We start from the raw sequence: 23,079 nt of genomic DNA on the forward strand, positions 1-23,079 counted from the left end.
CAAACGCACGGATCCGTTAAAAAAAACAAAAATGGATCTGTGAATGGCCCTATTAAGGGCCTGTTCACATCACTGTTCACTTTCCTTTCCAGGGTTCCGTCGGAGGTTTCCGTCGGGTGAACCCCGCAACGGAAAGTGAAACTTCCGTTTCAGTCACCATTGATATCAATGGCGACGGAAACATCACTAATGGTTTCCGTTCGTCACCATTCCAGCAGGTTTCCGTTTTAACGACTAAATCAATAGCGGAGTCGACTGCGCTATTGATTCCAACGGAAATCTGCCACAATGGTGTCGAACGGAAACCATTAGCGAGGTTTCCGTCACCATTGATATCAATGGTGACTGAAACGGAATGGAAAGCGAACGGTGATGTGAACAGGCTCTTGCTTGTATGGGTCAATGTTCTGTCAGTTATAAAAATGGACAGCACACTGAATAGAAAAAATGGTCGTGTGAATGTGCAGTGATTTTAAACTTTTATTTAGATAAAATCAGAAAACCTAAAACACCGAAAATTTCAAGAAATGAGAGAGCTCATCTGAAGGCTACATTCAGACAAGCGTCGACAACCTCGGACGTGAAAAACTGAAGTTTTTCACGTCTGAGGTGCATCCGTGCGGGACGCGTTGTCATGGAACCCCTATAGACTAGAGTCTATGGAGGGATGCGGGACACGCAGTAAAATAGGACATGATACACGCTTGTCTGAATGAGCCCTAACTGGCTTATAAAGACAATCCCTTCTCTAAAGACCGCCGCCCCGGTGATCAGCTGTGATCGACAGGAGAATTTTTGCTTTACCATACAATATGGCATTATATCCTGGTCTTTATAATGAATGGTTGACATGTGATATTTGAATGGCACTGGGTCAGCCAGAGCAGTAGATGCTCCTTCTAAGCTGCTCTGCTTTAGCTCATTCAGAGGGTCCCCTTTCTATGACATCCATATGATATGAGAACATGTCTCACTAAAATGAATCACCAGTACATATAAATCCTTGAATCCTCTTCTGACTAGTTCCTAAAAATTCTGTTTCGCTGTTTTAGTATGGCTTCCATTACTGGTTTCCACAGGGATTGTCGCTATGTCAGTCTCTGGTTAAGCTGTGTAGTTGCATAGCAGTAGCGAGGTTGTGATGTGTCGCTGCATATCTAGGTAGATTTGACATTGAGTTCTAGAAAAGTTTGGTGTCCGTGCCTGTAATGGCGGCCATATTGATTGTCACTCAACTTCCCCAGGATCCGTTTTAAATGTGATGTTGCTGGTGATGCTCGTGCTCTCCTCCTACGGTTCACTATAGTGCATCATGAAGCCGGTTAAAGCCTCTGGGAGTCGCCTCCGTGTGTTTGTCTCCTCCGCTTAGCTCAGGACTTGGCACGATTTCCATCATTGACACCTCACGTTGGCTTCTCTCCTCAGAGCAGCAACTTAAAGAGCGAGAAGGGCCTGGGATGGGTTGGATGATGACACAAGTGATCCCTAGTGTTGTATGGAAGCTCATCTGGTTATCATTTATGGAGTATTCACCAAGTTCAGTATCCTCATGTAGCCCAAACCGGCTCCAATGTTGGGAGTCGTGGTGTTAAAGGGCCAGTAAATCTACACTATGCCCTTTATTATAAGTAATTACTATAAAAAAAGATCCGCTCATGTCACTTACAGAGAACTGGAGATGTGTGAGATATCCGTGACCACGAGGGCAGGGATTTTACTGCGCTTTCTATCGGTCATTTTCTTTATGAAAATCTGTTTTAACTGAAAATAAATTGTGGAATTTGGAAGTTGTGTTTTTTAGGATTGAACATGCTGTTAATGGAAAAATGTTTGTCTGATTGTTTGTAAATCTTTGTATCTAAGCAGCATCGGACGAGTTCAGCAGAAGACGACCCCGTTTGGAGGAGACTTTGGAGCAATCAGTTGCCACCAGGGTTTATTTCTTATGAGTTGTTTCACAAATTACCTTTTAGACCTTATTGATGGTGTCCTGTGTGCACAATGATCACAACAAGGACTATGATGAAATAAAAAGTAGGCATGTTCTATATAGATGGAGGGTGGGCCCTCAAAATCATATCCTCTGGTGGGCCCAAGGAACCCCAGTCCGACGCGGCTTAGATACAAAGATTTAGCAACCATAAAAAAAAACTTTTTCCATTAACCGCGTGTTCAATCCTAAAAAACACACAAAAGCACAACTTTCAAATTCCGTTTTTCCTGTAGCGGCCACTGCAGGGAAAATGTGTAGCTGGCACAACTTCAGAAGCTGGACCGCAGTCATGCGCTAATCGCTGGACCGGCTTAGTTCCTAAAAGAACGTGTCATGGCCAGACTACCCCTTTAATATAAGACTGGCCCCAGGAAGTTATATGTCATCTCTATATATGGTGGGGCATAGAGAATTTTCCTAAACATCCAAGGCGCCCCTGCCCTGACGAACAACAGGATCAGCAGGTACCCGTACACATCATTGGCAGGTGCCGCCTTCAAAATTGTAATGTCTGACTTACTATAGACAAGAGAATTAGCTTGAGAGACCCCCTGGAGCCTGGGATCAGTATTGATACGCTCCATGTACATTACTAAGTGATTATGAATAAAGAATAAACGTCCATCTTTAGTAAGTTGTCCCTTCAAGATGGTTGAACTATTTGTGTAACATCCACAATGTACTTGATCGATGGCCCGGGAGGGGGGGGGGGGGTCCTCTTCTACCGCCAGGGTCATCAATCCCAGTGATTCTCATCCATTTTGTCATCTCATTTTCAGGGTGCACTCTGTTCTTCTATGAAAGTGACGGCCGCTCTGGTATAGACAACAACAGTATCCCGAAGCACGCCGTGTGGGTGGAGAACAGCATCGTACAGGCAGTGCCAGAACATCCAAAGAAAGACTTTGTATTCTGTCTCAGCAACTCGCTCGGCGATGCCTTTCTCTTTCAGGTTAGTGACCCTCCATCACGGCATCATATCCGTATAAGTCATGAGTTTTTTTTCCCAGCAATCTTGTCGCTATTGTCACCCAGCTTTTCCAGATTCCGCAGCATTATTACGTGTTCCCACCGTGTTTACAAAGCTGATGGTAAAATAAACACTTCATGTAATGAAACCTTCTTATACCGTTATATACAAAGCGTCTCATTAATAAGCTGTCGTCTCGCTCTGCCGTCCTCGCACATGTAAAGAGTAGAAGGTTGAGCGCTAGGTTAAACCACTTTTTGTGTAGGTCCGGGAACTGCGATGTAGGAAGCTTTTGGGAATAATTCTGAGTCACACAAGTTCCCAGACTGTGTTTTATCATTGGCTTCAATCCCCAAGGTCACATATAGTGAAAGCTTTGAACTTCCAGCACCTCTCAGACTCTGAAGATTTTTCACATTACTTTGGTAGTTTTGGGTGGGTTCTTACAATTAATTTTAATAACAAAACAAGTGTTAGGAATCCAGAGTCTTTTTATATTTTTTTTTATGGAATCCCCAAGTGTCCGTGTGCCGTAAAGTTGGAACCTAAAATTGTCATTCTCGTAAACTGGGGGGTCCGCGTACTCCTTCTGGTCCCACGTTGCAGTTGGACCCTCAAGTGTCACCATACCGTCATAATGGGACCTCTCTGTCAACAAGCGGTTGTGCTGGTATCCCCATTTTGTCATGTTGCTTTAGGGTTACCGTTCTTTTTGGGACCAGTATTCATCAACTATGAAATAATGTACACACTGGGGCAGTATTACTTTTTGGACTGTGTAACCTTAGACCAGGCAGTCGGAAAATGACTCCTATTTATCCAGCTGGACATTCTAGACCCTTTTTTTTTTTTCTTTCCTCATACCACCTATTGGTTGGCTTAGTTTATGCTATTTTATTTTTTTTGCACCAAATTTTGTCCCCGCTCCCCTTTCTGCTAGACCACACCTCCTTTTTCAATATGTCACACCCCCTTGAGCGCGTCAAAAAAAGTATCTTAAATAGTTAATAAATGTGGCGCACCGCATGTTCGTCAGAATTCTGTATCTACGGTTTTGTAGCATGGTGGTAAAAAACTGGGCAGACATAAGCAATGCAAAACCGCACAGATTCATGGATCGCGTTGATCGCCCGCACCACAGCCTCTTCTTGTGGCCTTATTACGTTTGAAACTGGAGATTGCCCTCAGAAACTCTGTACATTGAGCAACCGTATATATTGACAACTGCTGTTCACTGCTACGGTGTTGAAGTGTTGAATTGAAGTTTATTAAACGGCAAGTCTGATCGTCACACTTCAAAAACAGGCATTCAATTCCGAGAGAGATATTTTAGATGTTTTACCTCCTGTTCCTCTGGAAGACAGATGTATACATCAAAAAAATAGTGAAAGGCGATGTTCCAGGAACGTTTTCCATAAACTAGGACTTAACAGAGATTATTTATATATATATATATATATATATATATATAATCTCACGGTGCATGTCAGGGGGCATGTCACAGTGATATGCAACTATAAAAAAATACATACACGCATATATATGTGTACGTATTTTTTTTATGGTTGCCTATCACCTTGACATGCCCCCTCCCACTTACATTTATGCTAATCAGGAAGATAGTAGAAATAAGCCCCGCCTCCATGATGGTAAAAAATACGGCACTTCCTGTGTTACAGGAAAGTGTCATGTGACCAGTCTTGCTGATTGGCTGAAAAGGCTCACAAAGGGGAGGGGACTATGTGACGAGCTATTCTTTTAGCTTCTACTGTTTTTTTTTGTTTTTGAGGCGGTTTTAGTTATTGTGCTGCCTGGTTCATGTTACAGAAGTAATAAATATAAAGCAGACTATCCAAATTATTATTTTAAATGATCTCTAAATTAAAAGTACATAGCGTATGAGGAGCTTCTAATAGTATTCACTAATCTGTATGGAGAAGTTTTGAAGGTTCTAATACCTGGAGATATGTGAGATGAAGTCGTTATCATGGGGGGGGGGGGGGGAATATATTTTTCTGGACTTCTGTCAGTATTTCCATTGAAGAACACTAGTCGGCCAAATGACTGATAACCGAGACCAAAAAATTGCATTCATAACAAACAAAGATAAATGTGCCTTTAAATTATTTTCATCTGCAGGATATCCATTCCTTTTAACGTTGCTCGGCCTTTAAATTCGATCCAATTTTTATCTATTATTCATTATTCATTTTTGGATGTTTTCCTTTGAAAGTCTCATCAACAAATTCTCTGGGATTACACATAGCTGGAAGCAGACATCACCCCCAAGTATTACAGCTTAGGTTCACACAGAACGAAATTGCCAAATGCAAAATTCTCCTCCCCTGTCAGTAGGGATTTTTGGAACGTACATGAAGGAAAAATAAAACTCATGCCTTGAGGGCCATGAATTGAAGGGGTTTTTCCATTAGGAGATGTATACTTTAAAATGAAGATCCGAGAGGAAGGAAACTTCGGAAGAGATTCCAGCATCGCCATAGCAATGGTCACAGCTAGTTTGATGTCTCCATGTTTCTTCCGTGGTTGGACTTTCTAGGTGAAATCTTTTTAATAGAAATTTTTTTTCCGGTTTGGTAAAGGATTTGTAGCACCGTGTGATTGGGTGCACAATCTGACAGTTATCAGTAGTAGCAGGCAAGCCGACAGCCTGGCATTGAGAAACGAGTCTAATTCGCCTCCTCTACGTACACATATGCCACATAACCATCCTCCTTGTTCCTGTATATTTTCTCTATATTTTTACCTGAACCATCACCAGCTTCTCTTGCTTCCTCCTGCCTGTCTGGGAGGGACCTTAACAAGTCGATATATCATGGAGAGTAAGTCTACTGTACAGCAGTTAACATTTTTGTAGACTATTTTTGAATTTTTTATTTATTGATTACACCTCAGAATTCATAAATTCTTCAAAAGTAAGTAATCCAAATTAAAGGAGTTTTCACGGGATTGTGATATTGATGGCTTATTTTTTGGATAGGCCATCAATATCTAATCAGTGGTGATTCGACTCCTGGCACCCCCACTGATCCATTGACTGACAGGGCTGATCGGTGGAGTGCTCTACGTCCCCTTCCTTGTTTACCGGGCACAGCGCTGTCTATTTGGTTATGCTTGGTAATGCAGTTCAGACCCATTCACTTTAATTGATCCAAGATAAAGAGAGCCTCAGTGCCAGGCACAGCCACTACAAAATGTACGGCGCTGTGCCTAGTAAATAATGACGGGGAAGCAGCACTGACTGGAGCGCCGCAGCCCCTTTACTTAGCTAATCCGTGGGGGTGTCAGGAGTCACACCCCCACCCATCTGATATTGATGGTTTAGGATAGGACATCAATTTCATAGTCCAGAAAAAAAACCTTTAAATTACGTTATTGCGCTATAGTTTAAAGGGGTTCTATAGGACTAGTGTAACTAGTCCCGTTAACTTGAATGGACGGACCGGCAGAATCCGGCACAGCCTGTGTGAACGAGCCATTGTGTCTGCAAGTGTCATAGTACCTTTATTGTGCTGATCAGCAAGTACCAGAGCTCGAAACCCAATCGATCAAACATTGATCGCCAAGATCATCCCTGCTAAAGTCCTTGAGCCCTTTTAAAGGCTTTATCGTGAACACATCTTGTAATACTCTGGAACTCATGCACAATATGTGCTTTCTAAGTGTTCTAGCAGAATCTAGTATTTCTCTTGGGGAGTTTGTTCCATTGCGGGGCATTGTTCTGTAACGGGGAGAATGTGTTGCAATAGAGGGATTGGGGAGAATGTGCTGCAATAGAGGGATAGGGGAGAATGTGTTGCAATAGAGGGATATGGGAGAATGCTGCAATAGAGGGAGGGATAGGGGAGAATGTGTTGCAATAGAGGAGGGATAGGGAAACAAGTGCTGCAATAGAGGGAGGGATAGGGGAGAATGTGCTGCAATAGAGGAGGGCTAGGGGAAGAATGTGCTGCAATAGAGGGAGGGATAGGGGAGAATGTGCTGCAATAGAGGGAGGGCTAGGGGAAGAATGTGCTGCAACAGAGGGAGGGATAGGGGAAGAATGTGCTGCAATAGAGGGAGGGATAGGGGAAGAATGTGCTGCAATAGAGGGAGGGATAGGGGAGTATGTGCTGCAATAGAGGGAGGGATAGGGGAGAATGTGCTGCAATAGAGGGAGGGATAGGGGAGAATGCTGCAGTAGAGGGAGGGATAGGGGAGAATGTGCTGCAATAGAGGGAGGGCTAGGGGAGAAAGGGCTGCAATAGAGGGAGGGCTAGGGGAGAATGTGCTGCAATAGAGGGAGGGATAGGGGGAGAATGTGCTGCAATAGGGGGAGGGCTAGGGGAAGAATGTGCTGCAATAGAGGGAGGGATATGGGAAGAATGTGCTGCAATAGAGGGAGGGATAGGGGAGTATATGCTGCAATAGAGGGAGGGATAGAGGGAGAATGTGCTGCAATAGAGGGAGGGATAGGGGGGAATGTGCTGCAATAGAGGGGGGAGAATGTGCTGCAATAGAGGGAGGGATAGGCGAGAATGTGCTGCAATAGAGGGAGGGATAGGGGAGAATGTGCTGCAATAGAGGGGGGGGGGAGAATGTGCTGCACTAGAGGGAGGGATAGGGGAGAATGTGCTGCAGTAGAGGGAGGGATAGGGGAGAATGTGCTGCAATAGAGGGAGGGCTAGGGGAGAATGTGCTGCAATAGAGGGAGGGCTAGGGGAGAATGTGCTGCAATAGGGGGAGGGCTAGGGGAAGAATGTGCTGCAGTAGAGGGAGGGATAGGGGAAGAATGTGCTGCAATAGAGGGAGGGATAGGGGAAGAATGTGCTGCAATAGAGGGAGGGATAGGGGAGTATGTGCTGCAATAGAGGGAGGGATAGAGGGAGAATGTGCTGCAATAGAGGGGGAAGAATGTGCTGCAATAGAGGGAGGGATAGGGGAAGAATGTGCTGCAATAGAGGGAGGGATAGGGGAGTATGTGCTGCAATAGAGGGAGGGATAGAGGGAGAATGTGCTGCAATAGAGGGAGGGATAGGCGAGAATGTGCTGCAATAGAGGGAGGGATAGGCGAGAATGTGCTGCAATAGAGGGAGGGATAGGCGAGAATGTGCTGCAATAGAGGGAGGGATAGGGGAGAATGTGCTGCAATAGAGGGAGGGCTAGGGGAGAATGTGCTGCAATAGAGGGAGGGCTAGGGGAAGAATGTGCTGCAATAGAGGGAGGGATAGGGGAAGAATGTGCTGCAATAGAGGGAGGGATAGGGGAAGAATGTGCTGCAATAGAGGGAGGGATAGGGGGAGAATGTGCTGCAATAGAGGGAGGGATAGGGGGAGAATGTGCTGCAATAGAGGGAGGGATAGGGGAGAATGTTCTGCAATAGAGGGGGGAAGAATGTGCTGCAATAGAGGGAGGGATAGGCGAGAATGTGCTGCAATAGACGGAGGGGTAGGGGAGAATGTGTGCTGCAATAGAGGGAGGACTATGGGAGAATGTGCTGCAATAGAGGGAGGGCTAGGGGAGAATGTGCTGCAATAGAGGGAGGGCTAGGGGAAGAATGTGGTGCAATAGAGGGAGGGATATGGGGAGAATGTGCTGCAATAGAGGGAGGGATAGGGGGAGAATGTGCTGCAATAGAGGGAGGGATAGGGGGAGAATGTGCTGCAATAGAGGGAGGGATAGGGGGAGAATGTGCTGCAATAGAGGGAGGGATAGGGGAGAATGTGCTGCAATAGAGGGGAGAGTATGTGCTGCAATAGAGGGAGGGATAGGCGAGAATGTGCTGCAATAGAGGGAGGGATAGTCGAGAATGTGCTGCAATAGACGGAGGGATAGGCGAGAATGTGCTGCACTAGAGGGAGGGATAGGGGAGAATGTGCTGCAGTAGAGGGAGGGATAGGGGAGAATGTGCTGCAGTAGAGGGAGGGATAGGGGAGAAAGTGCTGCAATAGAGGGAGGGATAGGGGAGAATGTGCTGCAATAGAGGGAGGGCTAGGGGAGAATGTGCTGCAATAGGGGGAGGGCTAGGGGAAGAATGTGCTGCAGTAGAGGGAGGGATAGGGGAAGAATGTGCTGCAATAGAGGGAGGGATAGGGGAAGAATGTGCTGCAATAGAGGGAGGGATAGGGGAGTATGTGCTGCAATAGAGGGAGGGATAGAGGGAGAATGTGCTGCAATAGAGGGGGGAGAATGTGCTGCAATAGAGGGAGGGATAGGCGAGAATGTGCTGCAATAGAGGGAGGGATAGGCGAGAATGTGCTGCAATAGAGGGAGGGATAGGGGAGAATGTGCTGCAATAGAGGGAGGGCTAGGGGAGAATGTGCTGCAATAGAGGGAGGGCTAGGGGAAGAATGTGCTGCAATAGAGGGAGGGATAAGGGAAGAATGTGCTGCAATAGAGGGAGGGATAGGGGGAGAATGCTGCAATAAAGGGAGGGATAGAGGGAGAATGCTGCAATAGAGGGAGGGATAGGGGGAGAATGTGCTGCAATAGAGGGAGGGATAGGAGAGAATGTGCTGCAATAGAGGGGGAGAATGTGCTGCAATAGAGGGAGGACTAGGGGAGAATGCTGCAATAGAGGGAGGGCTAGGGGAGAATGTGCTGCAATAGAGGGAGGGCTAGGGGAAGAATGTGCTGCAATAGAGGGAGGGATAGGGGGAGAATGTGCTGCAATAGAGGGAGGGATAGGGGGAGAATGTGCTGCAATAGAGGGAGGGATAGGGGGAGAATGTGCTGCAATAGAGGGAGGGATAGGGGAGAATGTGCTGCAATAGAGGGGAGAGTATGTGCTGCAATAGAGGGAGGGATAGGCGAGAATGTGCTGCAATAGAGGGAGGGATAGGCGAGAATGTGCTGCAATAGACGGAGGCATAGGCGAGAATGTGCTGCAATAGACGGAGGGATAGGGGAGAATGTGCTGCAACTTAGGCTTATTCCAATTACTACTGTCGTTTTTTTGTTGTTTTTTTTTAAACAAAAAGGGGTGGTTCCACCATAGCCGTTATTGGCGTGTTCGTAGGAGATTTTATAAATGTATGATAGGTAAAATTCACATTTCTGGGATCCCCACCAATCTGGAGAACGGTGTCCTGTGATGTCCATTCGGCAAAACACATTGGCCTTTTGCGGTTGAAAAAGGGAGGCGAAGGACACGGTTTGGTGCACTTTCCACTACAGTCTAAGGCCCCATGCACACAAACTTATTTTTGCGGCCACAATTCACCCGCCAATCTGCGGGTGAATTGCGGCCCCACTCATTTCCATGGGCCCATGCACACAACCGTGGCTTCCACGGTCCGTGCATTGCCTTGGAGCCTGGACAGTAAAAAGATAGGATGTGTCTTATTACGGCCGCATTTTGCAGTCCAGGCTCGTTGAAATCAATGTGCACGGCCCATGATTTGCGGGCGGCCGGAGGTGACACTCCGTGGCCGTCTGAGCTGCAAATCACGGACCGTGCACACCACTACGGTCGTGTGCATGAGGCCTAAGGGAGTTATTGAAACGGTTGAAGCACAGATAGACATAAAAAGTTGAGTAACTATGTAAATATAATACGTCACTTATCATGTATTTTTCCTGAATTGCAAATAAATTTATACTCGAGCTGCATTTAAAACTGTTTGCTTCAGAGCTGAAATGTTCGTTTTTTTTTATTGCTGGCTCAATGCTTGCGCAGAGCTTGCTTTAGATTTTGCATTCTTTGACATGTATTCTTTACACTAGGCACTGTACAATAATGTGATGCAGAAAAAAACAAAACGTACTGCCCGCTGCATTGTAGAAGCTCCGTTAATTTGTTAGGGATGTGTCTGACAACAAGCTTTTTGACTTGTTTTAAATTAGAAGCTGCAGAATTGTGATTTCAGCTCTGGAGTATAACACAGGATCAGTACAAGATAAGTAATGCAATATATTTACAAAGTTACATAACTTTTTATATATGTTCCATATGCGAGCTGTAAAATGGTGTTCAAAGCATTCCCTTCAAGTTTTATTGGTTATTTGATGTGTATAGTGATCTTGTGTGCAAAATGACTTCCTGCCGAGTGTGTGTGTGTGTGTATACAGTGATATCTTGGATGGCGTGTTTTTCCCCATATCTGACTCTATGTACATCCTTTTACTTCGCTCATTGTTCGATCGCTTACACCTTAATCCCTTCTTTGCACTGCACCTGCCCGTCAACTGGCGCAGACCTTTTAAATGTGAACTTATCGGATGAGATATCCATTTGCGTTGCTCTAGATTCACCAAGCCCCATTGTCTTATATTGAAATGAATGATGTCTCGGCGGCTCATAGCAAAACCTTAGGCAGCGTTATTCTTTCGTATTCAGGTGGATTCCTGAAGTGTGAGTCACGAAAGATAAAAATTTTGTTTGAGTGCCAGAACTTTAAACCGGTTCAGCATGGTGGTCGGGAAACAGAGTTCCAGGTCTTTACATTGCTTCACATGTTCTGCAATATGATGGAACAGAACTGGAAAGCTGTATCCAGATGTAGCAGAGCTGAATTTGTCACTTAATGGTTTATTTTGTGCACTGTGATAACTCACAGGAGGGGTTTTTATGTTAGGACATGTCTATAGGACTGATTGTTAGGACCCCACTGGGCAGATGTTTGCTCTCCATTGGAATGCGTGGGAGTTATGAAATGTATATAGGGGAGGCTGTACATGTGCAGTTGCTCTTTATTAAAATTAATGAAGTTACAGCAAGTGGTGAGTGATCTAAATGAGCAATTTTGGTAACTTCCATCTTTTCTAGTGAGGGATAGGGGAGAATGTGCTGCAATAGAGGGAGGGATAGGGGAAGAATGTGCTGCAATAGAGGGAGTGATAGGGGAAGAATGTGCTGCAATAGAGGGAGTGATAGGGGAAGAATGTGCTGCAATAGAGGGAGGGATAGGGGAGAATGTGCTGCAATAGAGGGAGGGATAGGGGAGAATGTGCTGCAATAGAGGGAGGGATAGGGGAGAATGTGCTGCAATAGAGGAGTGATAGGGGAAGAATGTGCTGCAATAGAGGGAGGGATAGGGGAGAATGTGCTGCAATAGAGGGAGGGATAGGGGAGAATGTGCTGCAATAGAGGGAGGGATAGGGGAGAATGTGCTGCAATAGAGGAGGGATAGGGGAGAATGTGCTGCAATAGAGGGAGGGCTAGGGGAGCATGTGCTGCAATAGAGGGAGGGCTAGGGGAGCATGTGCTGCAATAGAGGGAGGGCTAGGGGAGCATGTGCTGCAATAGAGGGAGGGATAGGGGAGCATGTGCTGCAATAGAGGGAGGGATAGGGGAGAATGTGCTGCAATAGAGGGAGGGATAGGGGAGAATGTGCTGCAATAGAGGGAGGGATAGGAGAGAATGTGCTGCAATAGAATGAGGGATAGGGGAGAATGTGCTGCAATAGAGGGAGGGATAGGAGAGAATGTGCTGCAATGGAGGGATAGGGGAGAATGTGCTGCAATAGAATGAGGGATAGGGGAGCATGTGCTGCAATAGAGGGAGGGAAAGGTGAAATCGTGCTGCAATAGAGGGAGGGCTAGGAGAGAACGTGCTGCAATAGAGGGAGGGCTAGGAGAGCGTGCTGCAATAGAGGGAGGGCTAGGGGAGAACATGCTGCAATAGAGGGAGGGATAGGGGAGAACGTGCTGCAATAGAGGGAGGGATAGGGGAGAACGTGCTGCAATAGAGGGAGGGATAGGGGAGAACGTGCTGCAATAGAGGGAGGGATAGGGGAAATCGTGCTGCAATAGAGGGAGGGCTAGGAGAGAACATGCTGCAATAGAGGGAGGGATAGGGGAGAACGTGCTGCAATAGAGGGAGGGATAGGGGAGAACGTGCTGCAATAGAGGGAGGGATAGGGGAGAACGTGCTGCAATAGAGGGAGGGATAGGGGAGAACGTGCTGCAATAGAGGGAGGGATAGGGGAGAATGTGCTGCAATAGAGGGAGGGATAGGGGAGAATGTGCTGCAATAGAGGGAGGGATAGGGGAGAATGTGCTGCAATAGAGGGAGGGATAGGGGAGAATGTGCTGCAATAGAGGGAGGGATGGGGAGAATGTGCTGCAATAGAGGGAGGGATAGGGGAGAATGTGCTGCTATAGAGGGAGGGATAGGGGAGAATGTGCTGCAATAGAGGGAGGGATAGGGGACAATGTGCTGCAATAGAGGGAGGGATAGGGGAGAATGTGCTGCAATAGAGGGGGGATATGGGAGAATGTGCTGCAATAGAGGGGGGATAGGGGAGCATTTGCTGCTATAGAGGGAGGGATAGGAGAGAACGTGCTGCAATAGAATGAGGGATAGGGGAGAATGTGCTGCAATAAAGGGGGGATAGGTAAGAACGTGCTGCAATAGAGGAGGGATAGGGGAGAACGTGCCGCAATAGAGGGAGGGATAGGAGAGAACGTGCTGGAATAGGGGGAGAATGTGCTGCAATAGAGGGAGGGATAGTGGAGAATGTGCTGCAATAGAATGAGGGATAGGGGAGAATGTGCTGCAATAGACGGGCGATAGGGGGAGAATGTGCTGCAATAGAATGAGGGATAGGGGAGAACGTGCTGCAATAGAGGGGGGATAGGGGGAGAATGTGCTGCAATAGAGGGAGGGATAGTGGAGAATGTGCTGCAATAGAGGGAGGGATAGTGGAGAATGTGCTGCAATAGAATGAGGGATAGGGGAGAATGTGCTGCAATAGAGAAAGGGTTAGGGGAGAATGTGCTGCAATAGAATGAGGGATAGGGGAGAATGTGCTGCAATAGAGGGAGGGATAGGAGAGAATGTGCTGCAATAGAGGGAGGGATAGGGGAGAATGTGCTGCAATAGAGGGAGGGATAGGGGAGAATGTGCTGCAATAGAATGAGGGATAGGGGAGAATGTGCTGCAATAGAGGGAGGGATAGGAGAGAATGTGCTGCAATAGAGGGAGGGATAGGAGAGAATGTGCTGCAATAGAGGGAGGGATAGGGGAGAATGTGCTGCAATAGATGGAGGGATAGGGGAGAATGTGCTGCAATAGAATGAGGGATAGGGGAGAATGTGCTGCAATAGAATGAGGGATAGGGGAGAATGTGCTGCAATAGAGGGAGGGATAGGGGAGAATGTGCTGCAATAGAGGGAGGGATAGGGGAGAATGTGCTGCAATAGAATGAGCGATAGGGGAGAATGTGCTGCAATAGAGAAAGGGATAGGGGAGAATGTGCTGCTATAGAGGGAGGGATAGGGGAGAATGTGCTGCTATAGAGGGAGGGATAGGGGAGAATGTGCTGCAATAGAGGGCGATAAACGACGACGTATGGTGGTCCACTCGTCACTGGTGGCTGGAACTAAAACGGCCCTGTTCTCGGGATTGGTGAGGACCCAACAGCTGGAGCAACCACCCATCAGTATTTTACGACATGTTTTATTGAAAACCCCGTTAAGCCTTTGCGAAATGACCCATTTATGAGATAGGTCTCACACCGATTGCTAGAACGATGCTGCCCCTATTTTCCAATCACCAGCCGCTTTGTCTTTATGCTTGAAGAATAAGCTTCCATAGGAATGCAGTGCGCAGACTGCTCACATACCCCCACCGATGCCATCCTCTGACATGTGTCTGCAACATGTCAAAAGATAAGGGCCAGTCCTGAAGGGTCACTAAGATATCTCCGTAAGCTTTCCTTTACACCTATGGTAAGCCACATTGTAACATGACGGCATGTTTTACCAAGTGACCAACTCCGCTCTGCTACATTTGTACAAATTACAAGCTATAGGGAGTACACAGTTTCTCATGTGGACTTTATATAGTTGTAGTATTTTTAGCGCTGCTCACAGCATTCCTCGCAGGCAGACAGAACACCAACCTTGGTCAAACATTTGCTCATGACACTTAAATACCATTAAAAGATCATTAGAATCCTCCATTCACGGAACGCTGCAAGTAACCTTGTCCTTTACCAACCATGACACAAAGGGCTCCCGCATCTGTCACCAGTCCCTGATAATACAGAAGTAGAGAAACATTTGTGGTTGGTGCCGCACATGACATGATCTATACTTAGCGGTTATTGCTCTGTTAGAATTTATTTATTTTAAACTGTGAATATTTTATCTATATACACTAGTCCTTCTCAATGAATCAGAATATCATCAAAAAGTTAATTTATTTCAGTAATTCAATTCAAAAAGTGAAACTCCTATATTATAGAGATTCATTACACACAGAGTGATCTATTGCCAGCATTTTTTTCTTTTAATGTTGGTGATTATGGTAACAGTTAATGAAAACACAACATTTAGTGTCAGAAAATTAGAATATTAGATAAGCCCAATTTCAAACATGAGTTTTAATACCGAAATGTTGGTCTACTGAAAAGTATGTACAGTATATGCCCTCAATACTTGGTCGGGGCTCCTTTTGCATGAATTACTGCATCAATGCGGCATGGCATGGAGGCCATCAGCCTGTGGCACTGCTGAGGTGTTATCAATGCGGCGTGGCATGGAGGCAATCAGCCTGTGGCACTGCTGAGGTGATATCAATGCGGCGTGGCATGGAGGCGATCAGCCTGTGGCACTGCTGAGGTGTTATGAATGCGGCGTGGCATGGAGGCGATCAGCCTGTGGCACTGCTGAGGTGTTATCAATGCGGCATGGCATGGATGTGATCAGCCTGTGGCACTGCTGAGGTGTTATCAATGCGGCGTGGCATGGAGGCGATCTGCCTGTGGCACTGCTGAGGTGTTATCAATGCGGCGTGGCATGGAGGCGATCTGCCTGTGGCACTGCTGAGGTGTTATGGAGCCCAGGTTGCTTTGATATCGGCCTTCAGCTCGTCTGCATTGTTGGGTCTGGGGTCTCATCTTCCTCTTGATAGATTCTCTATGGGGTTTAGGTCGGGCGAGTTTGCTGGCCAATCAAGTGCAGTGATACTGTGGTTATTACACCAGGTATTGGTACTTTTGGCCGTGTGGGCAGGTGCCAAGTGATTATACACCGAATCAAAGCTGGACAGGCAGATCTGCAGTATAAAACATGGAGTACGTTTTTGATGAGGAAGGAGGTGGATTTCAGACTACCTCAGACTCTCATTAGACATCACAGCGAAGTTAGAGTAACTAATCATAGATGTGTCCTTATGGAGCAAAAATAGTTTCAACCAGTTTCCCTTAAAGAAGTTATCATACCCATTAATATCAGATCCCCATGGGTCTTCCTCCCGAGACCCTACGCAAACAGCTGGCTAAACCTTTCTCCTGCAGCGGCCACTACAGGGCAAAAGTATTATTACATGCAGCCTTTCAAATGTATGACTGTCCATGTAATACATGGATCTGCCAGAGCGGAAGCCGTTGTTTGTTAGCAGGCGACTCCTTACCTCTATGACTTCCATGCCCTAATAGTTCATATGGAAATAAGTTATTAAGATAAGACAACCCCTTTAAGAAGAAGATGGAAATTCTGATGTCGCGATAATTTTATAGAGGTTCTAATGAGTGTTTTTCGTCTTTCAGACAAGCAGTCAGACCGAGCTAGAGAACTGGATCACAGCCATCCATTCCGCGTGTGCTACCACCGTGGCCAGACAGCACCACAAGGAGGACACAGTCAAACTACTTAAGTCCGAAATCAAAAAGTTGGAACAAAAGATCGACATGGATGAGAAGATGAAGAAGATGGGAGAAATGCAGCTTTCTTCAGTTACTGACGCCAAAAAGAAGAAAACCATACTGGACCAGGTGAAGCATGTAATAGGGTTAATAATGGACATGGACGTCTTATGGTATGTTCACACGCTTCGCTAAGAACGTCTGAAAATACTCCTGATTTTCAGCCATTTTTTAAGCAAACTTGCGTTTTTCTCGTCCGTTTTTGGAGCTGTTTTTCTGTAGTCAATGAAAAATGGCTCCAAAAACGTGACATGCACTTCTTTTTACGCGGTGACTTTTTACGTGCCCGTTTTTCAAAACGGCCGCGTAAAAAAACGCAACGTGGAAAGAGAACGCCGCATTTCCCATTGAAATCAATGGGCAGATGTTTGGATGCGTTCTGCTTCCGATTTTTCGGCCGTGTGCACATACCCTAATCCTGCAGACGTGTTGCTCCACCCTTCTTAATAACCTAGAAGGGGGCAGATAGAAGTGAGTAAGAGATGACTGCCGGATCAGACCACACAGGGTTTGTAGTCTGTAACCATGGAGATACATTTGCATTGGTGCTGTATACACAAAACGATAAAATATTTTTAATCCAAACTATTCGCAATGTTGCCTATTTTTTTATGTTGGATCCATTGGAGCAATAAACAATTCGCTGGAAAAAGTTTATCTGGCCTCTAATTTACATGTTAACATGTTTATATCGAATTAATTGTGTTCCAACTCAAATGGAATATTTATACTTGACGTTCAGCAGGCCCTGCCCTCCAGGTGGACGACTCTTAATAGACAACACCTACAAATCACTTCTATCGCTGTGAGGCTGTGCAGCATTTAACGTACATATTAACCTTTGCCTAAAATGTGATTACTTTAATATTGCTTATGATGGCTTGAAATGTCACAGAGTATTTCAGGGTTTGGTGTATACATGCAGTATAGATACAGGCCAGGGCTAGACTACTAATCATGATCGCATGCCTCAAATGCTGTGACGGTTGTGCAATTGAAGTTGCACATTGTTGCCCTGCTTGAGTCCCCCCTCCAATACAAAAGTTGTGTGATATTCTTGAATTTTTAATTTTCTTAATTTTTCGATGTCTTTTCTCCCCGCAGATCTTTGTCTGGGAGCAGAACCTCGAGCAATTTCAGATGGACTTGTTCCGGTATCGCTGCTATCTCGCCAGCTTGCAGGGGGGCGAGCTGCCAAACCCAAAACGCCTACTGGCTTTTGCAAGCCGACCAACTAAAGTTGCCATGGGCCGCCTGGGAATCTTCTCTGTGTCTTCGTTCCACGCCTTAGTAAGTGACTTAATTTTGTGAGATTCTACTACCACAGACATAAGTTGCACAATGTAGGGGTGCAATATGAGGGATATATTTGGGAAAATCGTAATTTTTCACACCTACACAAATTCAAAGTTGTTCAGTGATTTTTAATATATACGGTCCTAGAGCCGCTAGAGCGTGAGGTTCTTAAAGACCTGCCGACAGCCATTGTAGAATGTTTTTGGAGAGCTTCATGTCAATTAATAAGTGCTATTTAGGAAACTCCTGGAGATTGATCGCTACTTCCCATAGGGAGAAATAAGAGCACTTAACAGTGAGTTATTAGAGGGCCTGTCACTAGGTCATATATGTTGAACTCTCACATGAATAGCGCGGTCTCCCTGATTCCAGTGCCTTTTTTATTTTTTTTCTAGACCCCTCCCTGTTCCGGAGATATGGCCCACTGTTGTGTTGGCTTCCTATAGGCTAATTTACTGTAGTTAGCCAACGGGGTGGAGCTAGCTTCCCGGCCTCTGTTGCTGAGCAATCAGCGTGATGCAGCTTGAGGGTAGTTCACGCCCTGTTGGCTAAATACAGCAAATTAGCCTATAGGAGCCTACACAACAGTGGGCCATATCTCTGGAACAGGTGGGTCCAGGGGAAAAAAAGCGCTAGATTCAGGGAGAAAGCTCTGTTCAGGTCCGTTAACCAGTTCAACTTATATGACTCTTAAAGTAGCAGGAGGTATGGAGGAGAGTGAAGTGCCGCAGGACAACTCAGGATTTGGAACAAGAGCCAAGTTGGTTGGGGTGGAATGCAAATTCTCAATTAACTTGCCCACTTGTCTGGCATGCTTCCAAATGTTAACAGTTCAAATCAGGTATATCACTTAAGGGGGCAGCAATAGCACCTGGGCCCTGGTACCTGAAGGGGCCAAAGCTTCCTCTGCCACAGAAATATACATCCGTATTATATAAGGCACTAGGTAGGGGGGGGGGGGGGTGCCTGTTACAAATTTGGCATTGGGGTCCAGGAGCTTCAAATTCCGACTTAGAATTCCTTTTTGCGTATTCCCACTAATATGAAAAATGGAATACCCTGGCATTACAATGGTCTAATAAGAATCGCCAGAAAAAAGTGAGAAAAAACGACGACCCCAAATGCTTCCAATCCAGGATGTTCTTGATAATGTGACCGCTATCCATCCAGCATGTCCTGTCTTCTAGTAGTCAGGATGGATTGCTAGGAGGAGCAGGTGTTACAGAACACGGGCAGTAATGTTGCCAGTATAACTCCCACCGGCAATCTATCTGCCTTCTGTTACTTCCACATGAAAGTCATTATCCCGGAGTCCTGGAGCACGCCCGCGTTCCAACTTCTCCATAAATAGCTTGCAGGTTTCCAGCAGAATCTTGGGTCACGCTACACGTGTGTGCAGAGATTAAAATAACACTCAATATTCAATATTCAGCACCTTCTGTGGTTTTGTCTTGGAGAGCTGTGTTTTTATAGCGATTGTGTGGGAACACAAGAGAATTTGTAATAATTCCCAGTGACTGTATCATGTGCTACCTCTCCCACCGAGCTGGAAAATACAATAAAAGAACAGGTCGTGGGTGGGATACTTTGAAAGTTAAAGGATCACATGAATGTTCCTTGCAGGTTTATGGCCTTTATTTACAGAACGCGCCATATGGTATTAACATACCTGCACAACATATGTACTAGGACTTTCCATATACATGAACACCCGATCCATATGATGCAGATGTTAATAGTTGCATCCGACTCCATGAATGCATAGAAGCTTAGATTATACGTGAACCGTACTTATTAAAGGGGATACTAGACTTCCTAATCTTAGGGTTAAAGGGGTTCTTATGTTTAGAATTTATTTTTTTAAGAGTTAATGGAGCTCGTGCCCCATTCAGGACTCTCGTCCATTAACTGAAGCATGGTTACAACGAATGTCATGTTCTGGAGGACCCGGAACATCTGTATATTACACCGGCAGCCCATTGATTTCAATTAATACTTGGTAATGCCTCATTTCTCCTGCGGTGGTGCTGTAGGGGAATTGAACACTTTTTGGCAGGTTACCCCACAGATAACAGTTTATCGCTGGGGGTCCCAGCAGCAGGACACCATGTAATCTCCTTATTATCTGGAGACTCTTCTACAAAAATGGATTTCCAAAGAGGACAACCCCTTTAAGTGCTCAAAGCAAAGCCTAATGTTCTAATTTGCAAATTCCCCATAGTGTCTGCCCATTTTCAATATCCAGTGGGGTTGAGCTTACCGTATGTAAAGTTGTATATAACCACATGATGACCATAGACAGCATTGACCTACCCAGTAGATTACATACTGCCCCCTGTCTCTAGGAGCCATAAAATTAATCCACTATGTGCCGAGAATTAAAGGATTTGTCATTTTATTCTGAATTTTAGTTTAGTTGATCCAGAAATAGGAAGAACACTACAACATTTATTTAAAAAAACAGGTCTTACCAATGCCACAAATCTCAGTATAGAAGGAAGGAGCCATATAGAGGGGATAATTGCGCAGGGAGTATGCATTTCTAGGAATTCTGGGAAACACTCTGCCTAATGATAGCACCATTGCTGCTAAAAATGTCAGCCTAACTAAATAGTTGGGTTTGTCTGATAATGAACATTTCTTTACATAAGGTGGGTAATTGTATTTCTGGCTTTGTACAGGTGGCCGCCCGTACTGGAGAGTCCGGTGTCAGGAGACGAACACAAGCAATGTCCAGATCGGCCAGTAAGAGGAGGAGCCGGTTTTCTTCTCTATGGGGTCTTGACACATCTTCTAAGAAGAAACAAGGGAGGCCAAGCATTAACCAGGTAGGATTGTAATTAACCGGTGTAGTCATTAGCAGATATTCACACGCGGCAGATTTGTTTGCAGAAATTGTACAAATTTTTTCCACGCTTCTGAATTCGGTGCATACTGATGAACGGGACAGTCGCAGAAATGTTTTCAATATCCTAAACTTACACTGCTCTAGTGAAAGCTTGTGGTGTAGTTCTTAGTCTAATAAGATAATAAAGTGGGCGGTCTCACTCAATGATTGACAGTCTTCCCGGTATGAGTGTGCATACAGAAAGAGCTGTCAATCATTGAGTAGGACCGCCCACTGGACTCCTAAGCCCAAATAAGCAGAGGATTGAATGAATAAGATACAAGTTATACTGAATCTTTTCCCTCAAAACTATATATCAATTTGCTCCGCTCCTCTTGCTGTATAACATGCCTACGGCAGAGAAGACTGAATGTTTATTTTGACAGGTTCCCTTTAAGTGTAGTTTAGGTCACAGTTCTTTGTGTAGTATTTTAACATATTCAATAGTTTAAAATGCGTTTTTCTCCTACTAAGCTCTATAAACTTCCTTTCTAGGTTTTTAATGATGGTTCAGAGTCTGTCAAGAAGTCATTAGAAGGTATCTTTGATGAAACCACATCTGAAGACAAGGTAATATTCTGATGAGCTCCTGTTCTTTAGCAGAACCTCTCCCCCTTTTAACGTAGTTAGTGGGGCCCAGCACATGGCAATGCAAACGTTAAAGCAATCTGGGCACGTGTGGAGGGCACCAGGATAAATTTGCTTACCACAGAGCAAATAACGCAGCAGAACCGCATAATAATATGAGCATCACCGTTTTAGAACAATTTGACTAGAGATACATGGCCATATTTGTTCGCGTTTCAATTTTCTTTAAAATGCCAACATTTATTGTAACTTCACTGTTTCTCTACGGGACATGTGACATTACAACAATGGCAAAGAACCGTCCTGGTAGCTTTTTAGCACTTGGAGAAAAAAAATTCATACTTACCCACCGGCTGTAGTCATGGCGACGCGCCCCGCCGTTGTCCATGCAGTCCGGCCTCCTGGGATTACGCTGCAGCCTGTGATTGGCTGGATCAGTCACATGGGATGAAACGCCAACCTAGGAGGCTGATTTTGAAAAAAGAAAGCATTGCTATGAGAACGCCCTGGTGGTAAGTTTAAGCTTTTTTTAAATTCATTTTAAACAAAAAAAAAAAAGCTATTGTTTTTTAGGTGCGCTTTTTGCTGCAGAGTTTTCTCAGCAAAAGTCACAACACTTGGCTGTTTGTCGCGGGTTTTACATCCCCATTGAACGCAATGGGGAAAACACCCAACAAAAAAGCAACGAAAACGGCAGAAATTTACAGTCGACTAAAAGTCGCCGTAACTCCACATTTTTATTGTTTGTGAGCAATTGTCACCGTATAGCTTTAGCCTTACTGTCAGGTGTGAGTATACCCATGGAGTACTACATATGTTAACCTCTGATTGACCAATGTGAATTTTTAATTAAAGCGTTCGTTTAGTGTCGACAACCCCTGTCCAGCAGCCACTTTTTATGACCAGATCCTGAGGCCTCGTATCTATTCTTCTCAGTGAATCTTACAGTACAGGGATAATGAAGCATTATACAGCACCATAGATGTCACCGAGTGGTGTCTATATAACAGAGTGAGTGCAGATGTCTACTCTGGCTAATAGAGCACGTCCCTAATAGGGGAACCCCTCTATGAACTCTATATACCCCAATACGGGATATGGAAAGGGGTTGTTTACTTGCTGGAGCAAATCTGGACAATCAATTTACAATCCGTTTAACAATCTGCAGGGAAAGACATCCACGTTATCCAATCTCTGGTCATTTGTAATGGTGCAATGTTCTGCAGATCTCTGGGGTAGTCCTCAAAGGAACAAAGTCTCTGCAAGAGTGATGCCCGAAAACCAGCCCCCTCTGTGTGTTAGGGATTTATTAATAAAACTCCAGATTTAATTAGAATTTATGGTAATCCCGTTTAGCGTTGGGGGTTGTGGATTAGTTAATCTGTTGATGGGTGACAGGATTTCCCATAGCACTGATTTCTTTGTGAATGATTAATCCTTTTGTGTTATTTTTATGTTTGGAAACAGAAAGAGAAGGAGGTGGCTCTTACCAGCGTCCATCCTCACAATCCCGACACCGACATCTGGGTCCACGACTATCTAACGCCTTCATGGGTTTGTTTGCCAAATGACCAGTCTGTACTGATCGTAATTCACCCCGAGGACGCAGCAAAGGATGCCTTAGAGTTCATCTGCAAGGTAATTTAATGTGCAAATTCACACTTTATTTCAACAGTGCAAATCCATTTCAGGCAAA

At 45.2% G+C, this 23,079-nt stretch overlaps 1 protein-coding gene across 8 annotated transcripts in view; it reads left to right on the forward strand.

Annotated features, from left to right (window-relative positions):
* Positions 1-23,079, forward strand: part of TIAM1 (TIAM Rac1 associated GEF 1) — a 291,994-nt gene that overhangs the window by 199,724 nt on the left and 69,191 nt on the right. For all 8 annotated transcript variants that reach the window (XM_075854541.1, XM_075854544.1, XM_075854548.1 and 5 more), the window contains 6 exons: positions 2,773-2,945; positions 16,457-16,681; positions 17,717-17,902; positions 20,590-20,736; positions 21,291-21,365; positions 22,851-23,021. In XM_075854541.1, coding sequence (XP_075710656.1) covers positions 2,773-2,945; positions 16,457-16,681; positions 17,717-17,902; positions 20,590-20,736; positions 21,291-21,365; positions 22,851-23,021 — 977 coding nt within the window. The remainder of the gene's footprint in view (positions 1-2,772; positions 2,946-16,456; positions 16,682-17,716; positions 17,903-20,589; positions 20,737-21,290; positions 21,366-22,850; positions 23,022-23,079) is intronic.

This window comes from Rhinoderma darwinii, chromosome 2 (assembly GCF_050947455.1).
Source record: "Rhinoderma darwinii isolate aRhiDar2 chromosome 2, aRhiDar2.hap1, whole genome shotgun sequence".
Lineage (NCBI taxonomy): Eukaryota > Metazoa > Chordata > Amphibia > Anura > Rhinodermatidae > Rhinoderma > Rhinoderma darwinii.